The sequence below is a fragment of the Biomphalaria glabrata genome, chromosome 10 (genome assembly GCF_947242115.1).
Source record: "Biomphalaria glabrata chromosome 10, xgBioGlab47.1, whole genome shotgun sequence".
NCBI lineage: Eukaryota > Metazoa > Mollusca > Gastropoda > Planorbidae > Biomphalaria > Biomphalaria glabrata.
In genome coordinates, this window is record NC_074720.1 from 38788770 (window position 1) to 38802765 (window position 13996).

General features: G+C 37.2%; 1 protein-coding gene across 5 annotated transcripts in view; it reads left to right on the forward strand.

Annotated features, from left to right (window-relative positions):
* LOC106051058 (uncharacterized) overlaps positions 1-13996 on the forward strand; it is a 61953-nt gene that overhangs the window by 44804 nt on the left and 3153 nt on the right. For 3 of the 5 annotated variants that reach the window (XR_008780013.1, XM_056043043.1, XM_056043044.1), the window contains 4 exons: positions 6648-6759; positions 8859-8962; positions 9341-9426; positions 13006-13131. Coding sequence is in view for 3 of the 5 variants with exons in the window: in XM_056043043.1 (XP_055899018.1) it covers positions 6648-6759; positions 8859-8962; positions 9341-9426; positions 13006-13131 (428 nt within the window). In the remaining 2 variants the exon portion in view is untranslated. The remainder of the gene's footprint in view (positions 1-6647; positions 6760-8858; positions 8963-9340; positions 9427-13005; positions 13132-13996) is intronic. The other 2 variants (XR_008780014.1, XM_056043045.1) reach the window with 1 other exon arrangement.

Below are 13996 nucleotides of genomic sequence, written 5' to 3' on the forward strand. Positions count from 1 at the left end.
GTAGCTTACCTATCACTATCCAGACCTGTAGCTCACCTATCACTACCCAGACCTGTAGCTTACCTATCACTATCCAGACCTGTAGCTCACCTATCACTATCCAGGCCTGTAGCTTACCTATCACTATCCAGGCCTGTAGCTTACCTATCACTATCTAGACCTGTAGCTTACCTATCACTACCCAGACCTGTAGCTTACCTATCACTATCCAGACCTGTAGCTTACCTATCACTACCCAGACCTGTAGCTTACCTATCAATATCCAGACCTGTAGCTCACCTATCACTACCCAGACCTGTAGCTTACCTATCACTATCCAGACCTGTAGCTCACCTATCACTATCCAGGCCTGTAGCTTACCTATCACTATCCAGGCCTGTAGCTTACCTATCACTATCTAGACCTGTAGCTTACCTATCACTACCCAGACATGTAGCTTACCTATCACTATCCAGACCTGTAGCTTACCTATCACTATCCAGGCCTGTAGCTCACCTATCACTATCCAGGCCTGTAGCTCACCTATCACTATCCAGGCCTGTAGCTCACCTATCACTATCCAGGCCTGTAGCTCACCTATCACTATCCAGGCCTGTAGCTCACCTATCACTACCCAGACCTGTAGCTCACCTATCACTACCCAGACCTGTAGCTCACCTATCACTACCCAGACCTGTAGCTCACCTATCACTACCCAGGCCTGTAGCTCAACTATCACTACCCAGACCTGTACCTTACCTATCACTACCCAGGCCTGTACCTTACCTATCACTACCCAGACCTGTACCTTACCTATCACTACCCAGACCTGTAGCTTACCTATCACTACCCAGACCTGTAGCTTACCTATCACTATCCAGGCCTGTAGCTTACCTATCACTACCCAGACCTGTACCTTACCTATCACTACCCAGACCTGTACCTTACCTATCACTATCCAGGCCTGTAGCTCACCTATCACTACCCAGACCTGTACCTTACCTATCACTATCCAGGCCTGTAGCTCACCTATCACTATCCAGACCTATAGCTTACCTATCACTATCCAGGCCTGTACCTTACCTATCACTATCCAGGCCTGTAGCTCACCTATCACTATCCAGACCTATACCTTACCTATCACTATCCAGACCTGTAGCTTACCTATCACTACCCAGACATGTACCTTACCTATCACTATCCAGACCTGTAGCTCACCTATCACTATCCAGGCCTGTAGCTCACCTATCACTATCCAGACCTATACCTTACCTATCACTATCCAGACCTGTAGCTTACCTATCACTACCCAGACATGTACCTTACCTATCACCATCCAGACCTGTAGCTCACCTATCACTACCCAGACATGTACCTTACCTATCACTATCCAGACCTGTAGTTCACTTATCACTATCCAGGCCTGTACACAAACCTGTAACATAAAGATGGAATCTTATAGTTTTACTAAAAAATAGATACCGGTATTATGAACGTTAAATAAATGTTTTTATTGTATGTATGTGTTTATAATCAAATATAATGTTTAGAATGTAATGTGCTGGTTGTGATTGTAGCTGCTCGATTGATGCACTATTTCCCGCTGGTCTGTACTTATTGAATGTTTAAATCATGTTATTTCTTTGAAAGGGAACGAGTTTGACTGTTATTAAAACAATATAATAAACAATAAGAAATGAAAATGTTCTGTTTCTATGAAAACTCATTGACATCAATGTTTTAATAATTGATTTGTTTTATGTAAGCCACCACTACGCTTGTTGCGACCTGCATATTTTGTCACGTAATGTTTCTATCTCGCCTCTGTCTCTTTCTCTTCTCTCTTTTCTCTCTCTCTTTACTCTCTCTCTCTTTTCTCTTTCTTCTCTCTCTCTTTCTTTTCTCTCTCTTTTTTCTCTCTTTCTTTTCTCTCTCTTCTCTATTTCTTTACTCTCTCTTTTCTCTCTCTTCTCTATTTCTTTATTCTCTCTTTTCTCTCTCTTTCTTTTCTCTATCTTTTCTCTCTCTTTCTTTTCTCTTTCTTTTCTCTTTCTTTTCTCTCTCTTTCTTTTCTCTCTCTTTCTTTTCTCTCTCTTTCTTTTCTCTCTTTCTTTTCTCTCTTTCTTTTGTCTCTCTTCTCTATTTCTTTACTCTCTCTTTTCTCTCTCTTTTCTCTCTCTTTTTTCTCTCTTTCTTTTCTCTCTTTCTTTTCTCTCTTTTCTCTATTTCTTTACTCTCTCTTTTCTCTCTCTTCTCTATTTCTTTACTCTCACTTTTCTCTCTCTTCTCTAGTTCTTTACTCTCTCTTTTCTCTCTCTTTCTTTTCTCTCTCTTTTCTCTCTCTCTTTCTTTTCTCTCTCTTCTCTATTTCTTTACTCTCTCTTTTCTCTCTCTTTTCTCTCTCTTCTCTTTCTTTTCTGTCTTTCTTTTGTCTCTCTTCTCTATTTCTTTACTCTCTCTTTTCTCTCTCTTTTCTCTCTCTTTCTTTTCTCTATCTTTTCTCTCTCTTTCTTTTCTCTCTCTTCTCTATTTCTTTACTCTCTCTTTTCTCTCTCTTCTCTTTCTTTTCTCTCTTTCTTTTGTCTCTCTTCTCTCTTATCTCTCTCTCTCCCCTTTGACCCATCTGTTACCTCTCTGTTAATACATTGCTAACATTAACCCTTTTTAAGTCTAACACAGACTCACACCTAAAATCGCATTGACAACAGTCACGTCGAATCATCCAACTAAAAATATTTGTCATAAAAGCCACGAGAAAAATAAGGACTATTTATTGATTGTTTCCTAGATCTTTTTTGTGGTCGAGATGATTGGCCAGTACTTGCTTCGCGACTCATTGCATCACATAGGTGTTGAGCTATAACTAAATCCCTCCAATAAAGACTGTGCTTCGACTAAGTATTTTGTTCCCATATTTATAATGCTAATGTGAAAGCTTTGACTCGTGTCCTGCCTGTAAAAAGTTTACATAGAAAAAAATATCTTTGCACCTTCACATTGCCCTATTCCTTAGTCTGCTGGACCATTGGGGCAACACACATGATCTGACACCCGTCTCTCTCCATTTCTCTCATTCCATAAAACAGGACCGTCCATTCCTTGATGTCTTCCTCTTATCACTTCTTCTGTCTGTCTCTCCTTCATTTCACTGTAGAAAAATCTTTAGCATTATTTTTTTTTGTTTGGTGTCAGAAGGTCATAATGAGACCCAAACACCACAGGAATCTGTTTTGGATTTCCTCCATGAGGTCTTTGTGTGTGTTGCCTAGAATCTATCGGTACATTGCAACGCCGTGCCTTGGTCTTCCTCTCTAGTCATGCATCTCCAGTCAAAGATTCGCACGCATAAAGAAGGGAGGTTAGAAGGCCTGTAAAACGTTTTCACTGCTATGCCACATAAAATATATATAGTTCTGTGACAGTTCTGGGATTAATATATATATATATATATATATATATATATATATATATCATGGGCGTAGCCAGGATTTTTTTTCGGGGAGGGTTTTGGGGGGGTGAATCCCCCCCCCCGACACCCCCCCCCCCCGCGAAAAACAAATTATATGTAGGCCTATTTATGTGTGTGTGTGTGTGTGTACATAATCTTTATTACATTCTGACCCTTCATTCTTTCGGAAGACGTTTATTGTGCCCTAGAATAGGTTCTTCCATGAGTTAGTGAAAAAATTGTAGATTCCCCGACATTACTAGTAAAGGGGGTCTGGGGGAGCGCTAGGAGCTCCCCAAGCGCGGGGCGAAGCCCCGCCGCCAAGCACTATTTCTGATATTGAAAACCAACAAAATGCATATTCTAAGGTATCTACAGTGCATTTTCCTGCTATTAAAAAGTTCTATTTCAAAAACCTAATGTGCTATTCTTACTGACTTAGACCCTCCATCGTCGTTCGGCGCATTTGCCATCAAGCTGTTTCCATAAAATTGTGGACTCCCCGCCATTAATAGCAAGGGGGTCTGGGGGAGCGCCAGGAGCTCCCCATCGCGGGGCGAAGCCCCGCCGCCAAGCACTATTTCTGGCATTGAAAGCCAACAAAATGCATATTCTGAGGTATCTACAGTCCATTTTAATGCTATTAAAAAGTTTTATTTCAAAAACCTAATTTGCTATTCTTACTGACTTAGACCCTCCACGCCGTTCGGAGCATTTGACGTCAAGCTGTTTCCATAAAAATCTGTCACTGGTAATGTCTGAAGCCTCTTTCCACCTACCATGAGGACCTCCATGAATGAGTGGCGTCAAGTTGTACTAGGATATCATTGCAACTATTCTTATGCGTAATTCATTTTGTCGGAGAACATGTCCCGCAAACCTCATGCGTCGTAATCTTACTAAGGTGTCGACTCCCAGTTCGGCATAGGATTTCCTTGATTTAGATCCGATCTCTATAACTGACTCCTGAAATCTGTCTTAGCCATCTTTGTTGAGCTATATTTAATGTTTTTCGATTTCGGTAGATGACTATTCACTGCAGTTTATTAATGGAGCCCTGCCACTGGTAAAAATGTGTAACCTCTCTTGAATACGCTCTTGGAATTAAGTGACTGTAGTTTGCTTTAGATTTTATATCGAAAAGAGAAGATTTATCGTCAAAATCTTCTGTTGGGGGTTTTCCACCTCAAAATGCTCTGTAGGGGGATCTTAGACTTAAAAGCATCTGGAGGGGTTTTAAACTTTAAAAAAAAAGCCATCTGTAGAAGAAACTCAAAACCCCCGATTGGCTTGGCTACGCTCAAATAATTTTAGTGTGTAATTTGCTTTTTTTTTATATTGAAGATGTATTTTTAGCACCAAACCCCTCTGAATGGGGGTTTAAACTCAAAACCCCTTTAGGCAACGCTCATAGCATTTTGAGTGCGTAATTTGCTTTTTTTCTTACACTGAAGATGGCGGGGGGTTTAAACTCAAAACCCCTTTGACTACGCTCATAGATTTTAGAGTGAGTAATTTTCTTTTATTTATATTGAAGAGATACTTTTTAGCTTCAAACTCCACTGGAGGGGAGTTTAAACTCAAAACCCCATAGACTACACTCATAACATTATTAGTGTATAATTTGCTTTTTTTTATTATTAAAAAGAGGTATTTTTTACCTTCAAACCCCACTGAAGTGGGGTTTAAACTCAAAACTGAGTCAAAACCCATTTAGCTACGCTCATAACATTTTGAGTGCGTAATTAGCTCTTTTTATATTAAAGAGGGGGTTTATCGTAAATTTTAGACGGGGTTTTAAAATAAAAATCTCCCTTAACTGTGCTCTTGGAATTAGGGGATTTTAGTTTGCATTTTTTTTTGTTTTGTTTTATAGAAGAGGGGGAGTTAACTGCAAAAACCCCAGGTAGTGGGTTTAAAACTCAAAACCCCTAGTAGGGGTTTTTAAACTCGAACCGCTCTGGTAGGGGTTTTAAACTCGAACCCCCCTGGTAGGGGTTTTTAAACTCGAACCCCCTGGTAGGGGGTTTTAAACTCGAACCCCCCTGGTAGGGGGTTTTAAACTCAAAACCCCTTTGGTTGTACTAGGGCAAGTGATGGTTTAGTATTAAAATCTCACCTAAAATAAACAATATCAAAGCAAAAAATCAGTCACTTAATTCCGACTCCCCCCCCCCCAAGGGGGGGGATTTCATTTGGGGGGGGGGGGGGTTTGAACCCCAAGAACCCCCCCCCCTGGCTACGCCCATGATATATATATATATATATATATATATATATATATATATTATTATTCTGTATTATTATTATATATTCTGTGAGTTGATTTGTGTGTGTAAAGGCTAACTTTATAATATTCTTCTAATTAGCCCATATAAATAAGCTTACAAGGCTTTCAATATTCCCATATCTATTATTCTGTTAAGTAACCTTTGCACCTTTCATTGGCTCATTCAAATAGACATGTAAACAGCTGTAGATCCCTGACTTTATCAAAACACTACAATAACATTATTGGCAGGGGCGGAGTGGCTATATGGGCGTTCAGGCAAATAGGCAAATGCCCGTGGGTCGGTACCCAAATGGGCCGGTAGGGTCACCTAAAGGGCCTCATGAATAGAACGTATTAAAATGTTAAAGGTTTTATTATATCCTGTGGTAATCCCTGTGGGATTCGTTTTTTTTTTTTTATCTTTTACAGACTCATCGGTGAAACTCTAATTTAATCCAACACATTTTTCATCTGTTGACAGTGCTACTACATCTACTAGTAGACTTCAACCTTTTAGGACCCACACTTTTAGCGATTAAAAAGCAACATAAAGCCTACTGTATTTCTTAAAACGATACAGAGCTCATTGTATGCATGCGTTCAGTTATCGATACATTATCAAACTTAACGAATGATTTTGAGGTCAAGTAGAACTAGAAAAGGATGTCCATCATATGATATACGATTTGTGGATTATATAGAAATGCCCGGGACGATTTTAACACCCAGTCCGCCCCTGATTATTGGCCAGACATAAACAAACCAATACACTATCACACAATGCAGTCGCTTGGCCAATCTTTCTCTCTTTGTAAACATGACATCAGAGACAACGTCTACAGTCAACAAATTCGGGATTAGGTAATAGTCTGTAATAAAATATTTCATATGAGACTTGTAGATCTTATTAAAGCCATATTATGACTCTTTAATCTTTTCCTTTTTCAGGAACTATAGTTATGGAAACTTGGATTGGCCCAAAAAAATAGGACAAGATGTCGCCTCAAGGTGGACAATTCAAGACACGCTCTCTCGTTTTGGAGATAATAGAGACTCCTCAGTAGGTCAAATTTCTTGTTTCTACCTTTTTTTTTAAATGAAGGATAAAAGGTCTGTTGCCATGTCTACAAATATTTAAATCGTTTATTAATATTTTTGTAAGTTTATGTCCTGAGGATTTTCACAGATAATCCCAGCCATCTACTCTTTGTTTACAATACTATTCAATTTGTACGTTCCGGTCACTTTAAACAATAAAACACTGTAATGTAGAAAAAGAAGATAAAGCGATAAATATGCAGTGGGGTGGGGGGGGGATATGAGACCTTAAAGAAAAACGTGAGAAAATGAAAACAGAAAGAGTGGAAGGTATTTTGAAATAAATAAATAAAATCAGTAATGTCAATGACACTAATTTGTAAGATCACTGTTGTTGTCTCTATAGTACAAGAGTTGCAGTTGATTTTCGTATTATAATACTTTTGGTACCACTAGATAGTTGTTTTAAAATTTAAATGCATTTATTTTTTTCTGCGCCAATAACTTCTTTATATTACTATTCTTGTGGAAGGGTTTAGAACTTGCATAGTCCTAGGTGTTAAAAAATATACACTAATTATTATATACCTCTTGAATTGCAAAGCTAATCTACACTACCCAATAGGGATTTTCACATTCATAGATAATCACAGTAATCTGCTCTTTGTTTCCTCTTTGATTTTAAAACTTTTAAAGTGTAGGTGTATAGAGAAAAAGAAGAAAAAAGTGATATGAACTAAAGTGACGTCGATATAATGGAACCTAAAGAAAAAAATACGTAAGGACATAGGTAGACCAAGATTAGCAGAAATAGAGAAAACAAACAATGTCAAGGCTGTCAGGGTTCAATTAATACGCTTGTTCTTGTGTTTCTTGATTTGGGTTGTTGAGTGGCTCACTAGGGGTTTACTTATACGAACAATTATTACTTGATACAGTTTGACTCCAGATACCCACTCATTTAGAATTACTTATTACTGAATAAACTCTTGATAATAACAATGAATACCTTTAATATTCAATAAATGACATCAACTCTACAATATTATTAATTCACAATCACTATTAGATCAACGTTTTGAAATACATAAATACATAGACACCAGTCCTGGAAGTAAACGTCCAACCTTCCTGGACCGGGAGCAAGACCTTACTAACCTAACACACTCTCTCGCACATTCAAAGAAGACTTAATCACTCAGTTTACAACGAGTGCAATACTATTCACATTCACAACAAAGGGATATAACAATCATACCAAGATATCAAAGTAACATTCATTCTTGCCATACCTCCCCCTGACAAAGGCACCATATTGAATGATCACTGTTGCCAACTAAATAAAAAAAATGACTGTGCTAGTTGGGAAAGAGTATAGGAAATTCTACAGTGCTGAAAATGACACACACACAAATATGACAACGTTTATCAAAACACGTCACTAATCAACAATTCACTCTCTGCACTGGATGCATCAAAAAGTTTTTCATTTATAGATTTGCACTCATGTGTGACAATCTAGACAAGTGTACAACAGATCAGAGCCGGCCTTAGGCATAGGCAACCTGGGCAGCCGCATGGGGCCTCCGATCGGTGTAGGCCTAGTAAATGATTGATTAAGATCTTTTTATAGAAGAAATAGCGAAACTTGTCCTCAATGTTATTATTGGAGTAAACTAGGTTTTTAATAAATTGTACATTCTATTTTGTCCGCTGTTTTTTTTTATATTCAATTTTTCTGTTTCATTTAGGGTCACAAAATTCACTTCCTCTAGGGCCTCCATTTATCTAAGACCGGCCCTGTACAGATACACAAAAAAGGTTACTATTTACAGTTCTCCGCCAAAAACAACCAAATGTCTTCTTAACCATACCAAAAAAAAAATAATGTGATGTTATAGTATATTTCAGCGTTTTCCAAACTGCGTTCCTCGGGACCCTAGTGTTCCGGAAGGCCTGAATAGTTGGCTGATCACTCAGAATGTGCGAAGTGTTCCTCTAAGGAAAAAGTTTGGGAAACACTGGTATAGTGTATATGTTTAGAAACATGACCTATGTAGTTCTGTCTGCTATGTTTATGAAACTGACATCTTAAAATGTCATGCCGTTTCTTTATTATAGGGCAGAACTCTTGAGCAGACGGAACGAGAGGGTGAGCTTAGAAGATCTTATAGTGAACTGGCATCTCAAATAGCTTACCGATACCCTAATCCAGGGTTGCCCAGGTAGGCTTTAAATACCTTCAGTAAAAGTTCCTTTTTTGTTCACTAGGCTTATTTTTCTATTTTGTTGATAAGCAGTTAATCTGGGGGATTGAAATCGCCGTCTTGTCTATCAAAATAACAACAACAATAATAATAATAGTAAAAATAATAATATTGTTGTTCATAATGTAAGCGTAACAAGACTCAGATCTAAAAAGTTATGACTGATTAGTCCTCTCAAACTGAGTCAATAGTTTTAAAAGTCAGCATTAAATGAAATAATGTAGCAGTCTTATTAAATTCCATTTACCAAACCCGTCATATTGCTAAATTTTATATAAATATATATATATAAGACCGTTACTCCGTTAGTATAAGATAACTCCGTTAACTCCACAGGGCAAGAGAAGGTGCAATGGGCGGAACTTGGCGACATATCAAGGAGGTACAGGCCTTTACTGGTTCAAGACTTTGTTTCATTGATGGTAAATGCCAAATTTCAATGTTGTTGCTTGTTCTCTTTGTTTTCTTTGTTCTTTCAGTCCTATTTTAAATTTATGCAACGAATATTCACTAAACTAAGCGATTTTTTAATTATTTTTTTGACATCGATACTCCATTCAGATCATGTTTTCGATTACACACAAGACAAACATGTTAACGGATCCACGTTCTGGCCATAGAGTTGTCAAAGTTAGCGAGAAATTATATATAAGTCTAGTTCAGTGATTCCCAAAGTGGTCTATATAGACCCCCAGGGGTCTACGAGGACTTCCAAGGGGTCTACTGAAGTGAAAAAATAAATTGGGGGTCTATGACCTGTAAATGGGGGTCTACTATAGTGGATCTCATTTAAGCATGTAATGACTTTAAATTTCATTTCCGATTAATGATTTTACCTTAGTTAATCCTTTCAATTGTAACTCTCTTAGTCTAATGAGTTTTTTTTTATTTTTAAATTTTAACATCTTATTTCAAATACATGAAAGTAACATTGTACATGGCCTTGTTAAAAAGAACTGTAGAAAGTACAGTGTTGGTTACTAGTCATTTGTTGTATTCGTCCTTGTCGAACAAATCATTTCATATGTGCTTTTTCTGTAACAAAGTTTTAAGCTAAGTTACAATGAAACTATCTAACCTGGAACATCATTTGAGACAATGACAACATGATAAAATAGATTGAGATTTGAAATAGCCTACTTTCAACACTTTTAGTTCAGAACAGTAGAACAAAATGTTTGATTAAAGATCCTAAAAGAAAAGAGGTTTGTGAGTGTCTTACAATATTTTTTCTTAGGCCTATATCAAACTCAAGAAAACTGCACTATTAAAATCCACACACATCTGATATCATAGTAAAAATTTCTCTAAACAACAATACAGTTCAAAGGTGTAATGGTAAGAGGAGTTAAGAAACTGATAGGTTCTTATGTAATTACTTTCCAAAGACATACTTCTAAAAAAAAAAAGCTGGACTAGTTAACCTTGCCTGATAATATAGTGTTATTATTATCATGCTTTCTTTTTGCTATGAATCAAGAAATCCATAAAGAACTGCTCATTGCCTGAAACTTTGATCAATCGATCCTTCACAATGAAGAATGATAGTTGTCGAAAGGCTTATGTTTGACAATATTTATTTCTTGAGTTCTTGGGTGCTAAAAATCCAATTTTAACCGACTTATTTCATAAATTACGCTACAAGGTGATTACCTAAATTTGATCAAAACGAAGGCATAATCTCAAAGTTTCTTGTGAGGATTAAATAATGAAGCATACAATAGATTGGATGAAATTTCCTAATTTTCAAATTTAAAACCAACATCATCTAATCGAGAAGTTATGAGACATTAAATCTAACTAAATTGAACCCTAATGTAGAAATGTTACACAAACTTGCTATCCAATAGGCCAGTGTTTCCCAAACTTTCAACATATACCAAATATGCGTACCCCTTCAATAATTTTCGTAAATCTAAGTACCCCTCCCCCCCCCCCTTAAAAAATGAATAATTGTTGAAAATAATAAACGAACTTTAGGGAATACTGCAATAGGCATTTCAGTCAATTCCTATAATGCATATTAAATCTTATTTTGCTTCATTTTAATTTGAATTTCATCAATGAATGGCCTAGAAATCAGTGAGAAAAACACAAATAAAGTTGAAGAATTTTCCAAAAAATGCAGGGGGTCTACCGAAGAATGGAAAACATGGCAAGGGGTCTACGAGACAAAAAAGTTTGGGAACCACTGGTCTAGTTCATGATCATTTGCGCTGTTCATTGGAATATACCTGCCACAGTTCATGAAGCCATCGTCGCAAATATATGCGCCTAAACTAATTGTCAGAACGAGATCAATTAAATGTTTATCACTAGAAAAAGGAGATTTCAGAACTCTGGCAATATGTATATCCGAAATTGTTCATAGGTCATGCTTTTACTGGGAATTATATTGAAACTGAATATGTTTGGTTGCTGTCAAAGCCAAAAGTTCAGCGCCACACTCAAGAGCATGAGTGTGAAATTATGAAATTATTTATGAAATTGGTTATTATGCGACAATGTGCAACCTTTATTGTTTTGTACATTAAGGCTGCTATTTTTCCAAAAGTTATGTAAATGTATATTCTGTCACCAATCACCTGAACATTTAAAGTTATCTAAAGCTCATAAAACGTAAAAAGGGAATGTACTAACTTACAGTCAGTTAAACACACATTTTGCAGGTCTAGGCATTAGTGAAACAAAGCTTCATGTAATTTTTTTTTACAAATTTTATATCCACTCACTTTATCTGTCTGTCTGGTAAAAAGTTTGTTCACGTTATATCTCCCACACCCAATCTCGGACCAAGTTGAAATTTTGCACAATTATTCGATGGCATAGACAAAACGTGAATCAATAAACAAAATTAATCAGTTAGTAAAGTAATCACTGGTAATTAATTATTTTCTTTGAAACCAACAAAGGGGAATTAATCATTCAGTATTTACAGATACGGCGAAATATTTAGGGTTTCGTCCCATCAGATAGTTGAACATGTTATTTTCTCCTACACCCACTCTCGGATCAAGTTGAAACTTTAAACTATTATTTATTTAACCTGACAATACATGAATCAATTTAAAAAGTAACCAATTTGTCAATTAATTATCGGTAATTAATTTATTTGTTTGATATTGAATAATGGAAATAACTTGTAAATTATTGAGAAATATAGTTGTAGGTGAGGAGTTCTTTCCCTTACAAAAGGATTCTTTTTAATATATTTGCTTTGCATGTAGGAATATTTTTTCGCTTGATTCATAAGTTACTATTTTGTGATGGGCAAGATAGGTAACAATGTGTGGGTTACGTTCTCGTATTATGGTTCTTGATTCTATTATCTTTAGCACAGAAATTAGTTATTAGGTTTTAATGTATGATTTTTTTCACAAAAGAATTATTGTTTCGTCGTCGACTTATAGCAACATATGGCTAACAGACAACTAAATATTTAGGCTTTTATATTTTGAATTATAGAACTTGATTGACTTCTTTTGTGAATAAAACTAAATTTACATTTTATTACAATAGAGACCAATTCAACTCGAAATGAACGTATATTTTAAACAAATCTAACTCACAATAAAAACACGTCCTTACAGTCTGGTAACCTGGAGTAGTATGGCTTACGACAGCAACGCTTATCTTGCATCATTCTACGAGACTAACATTAAATTAATGATCTTTCTCTCTCGCTCTCCCTAACAACTAACAATAAATGATTGCTTTCATAATCACCTAGGAAACACGCACAAACTCCTTATACATAGCCTAACACATCGTTAAAACGCCTAACACACTGTCCGAAACACGTCATTAACGTATTGTTTTACATATTTCTAACACGGGAACATCGAGACGAGCCATCCAACAACCTATTGGTCTCCCCTGACCATAGGTTGCCACGTCACAGGTCAATATCCAGGCCTACAGTGACGACTGGTCTCGGCTCAACCCTCTTAGTGTTATATTTCGAGTTCCCACTTAGTGTGACGTCATTTCTTCATTCCCAGGATTGGTCAGCCTGTACGACCAGGAAGACTTCAACGTGACCCCACCACTCAGCGCCAGGCGCGCACTGCAGCCACCTTACGCGCCTACCCAGCAAGAGTACGCCGCTAGCAAGCAAGGTGTAGTATGTAAGGGAACGTGTCCTTCTCGTTGTTCATCACATCCATCATCATCATCTTTCAACATCACCATCATCATTCAACATCAACATGTCATGCTAAAGTTAGACCGTGCTCGTCGTTATTACGGACCATTTTGTCTCTCGAGAGAGAATTTACTTGACTTAATCATTGTGGCTCCCAGGGGAGCAAAGGGCCGCCACTGCACTTCGCCATCAGACTCTGCTCTGGGTAATCCCCCTCAGCTTGGTGACTGGTCTATGTCCATCCTGTCATCTTTGCTTCATGGTCTGCTGATCTCCACCATGTCTGCTTTGGTCTTCTGGTCTTCCCCTTCCCCAGTGGGTTCCAGTTTAGGGCCAGTTTTGCAATGATTTTAATAATTCCTCTATTCAAGTCACATATCGGAATGGGTGGATGGGCAAAACTTTCTGGGTGGTTGAAATTGCACCCCCCTGGATTGTAGCCATTTTTTCGCACCATCAAATCAATAATAATAATAAAAATAATCTTTATTGTCCGTATGGAAATGTGTCTTACAATTTGTGCATTACACCAAACAAAAAACATTATAACTATAAGAAACCAAAGTGTACATTAACTTCTAGCAACGGAACAAGTAGTGCTTCCACTGTAGTAGTAGAAATAAGTATGGAATGGATGGCCAACCATGTACGTGCGCGCCTCTGAATTCTGAGTAGCCACATTTTAGCCTTTTTTTTTAAATTTTATAATGAAATACATCTTCCAGATCTGTTTATTTTTTTACGTAGATGGAGATTTAGTCAGAATCCAGGGGGGTGCAAGTGCACAACCATGTACCCCCCTGCGGGTGCCCATGCTTTATTGATTCAAGAGTTTAATAAATTTATGT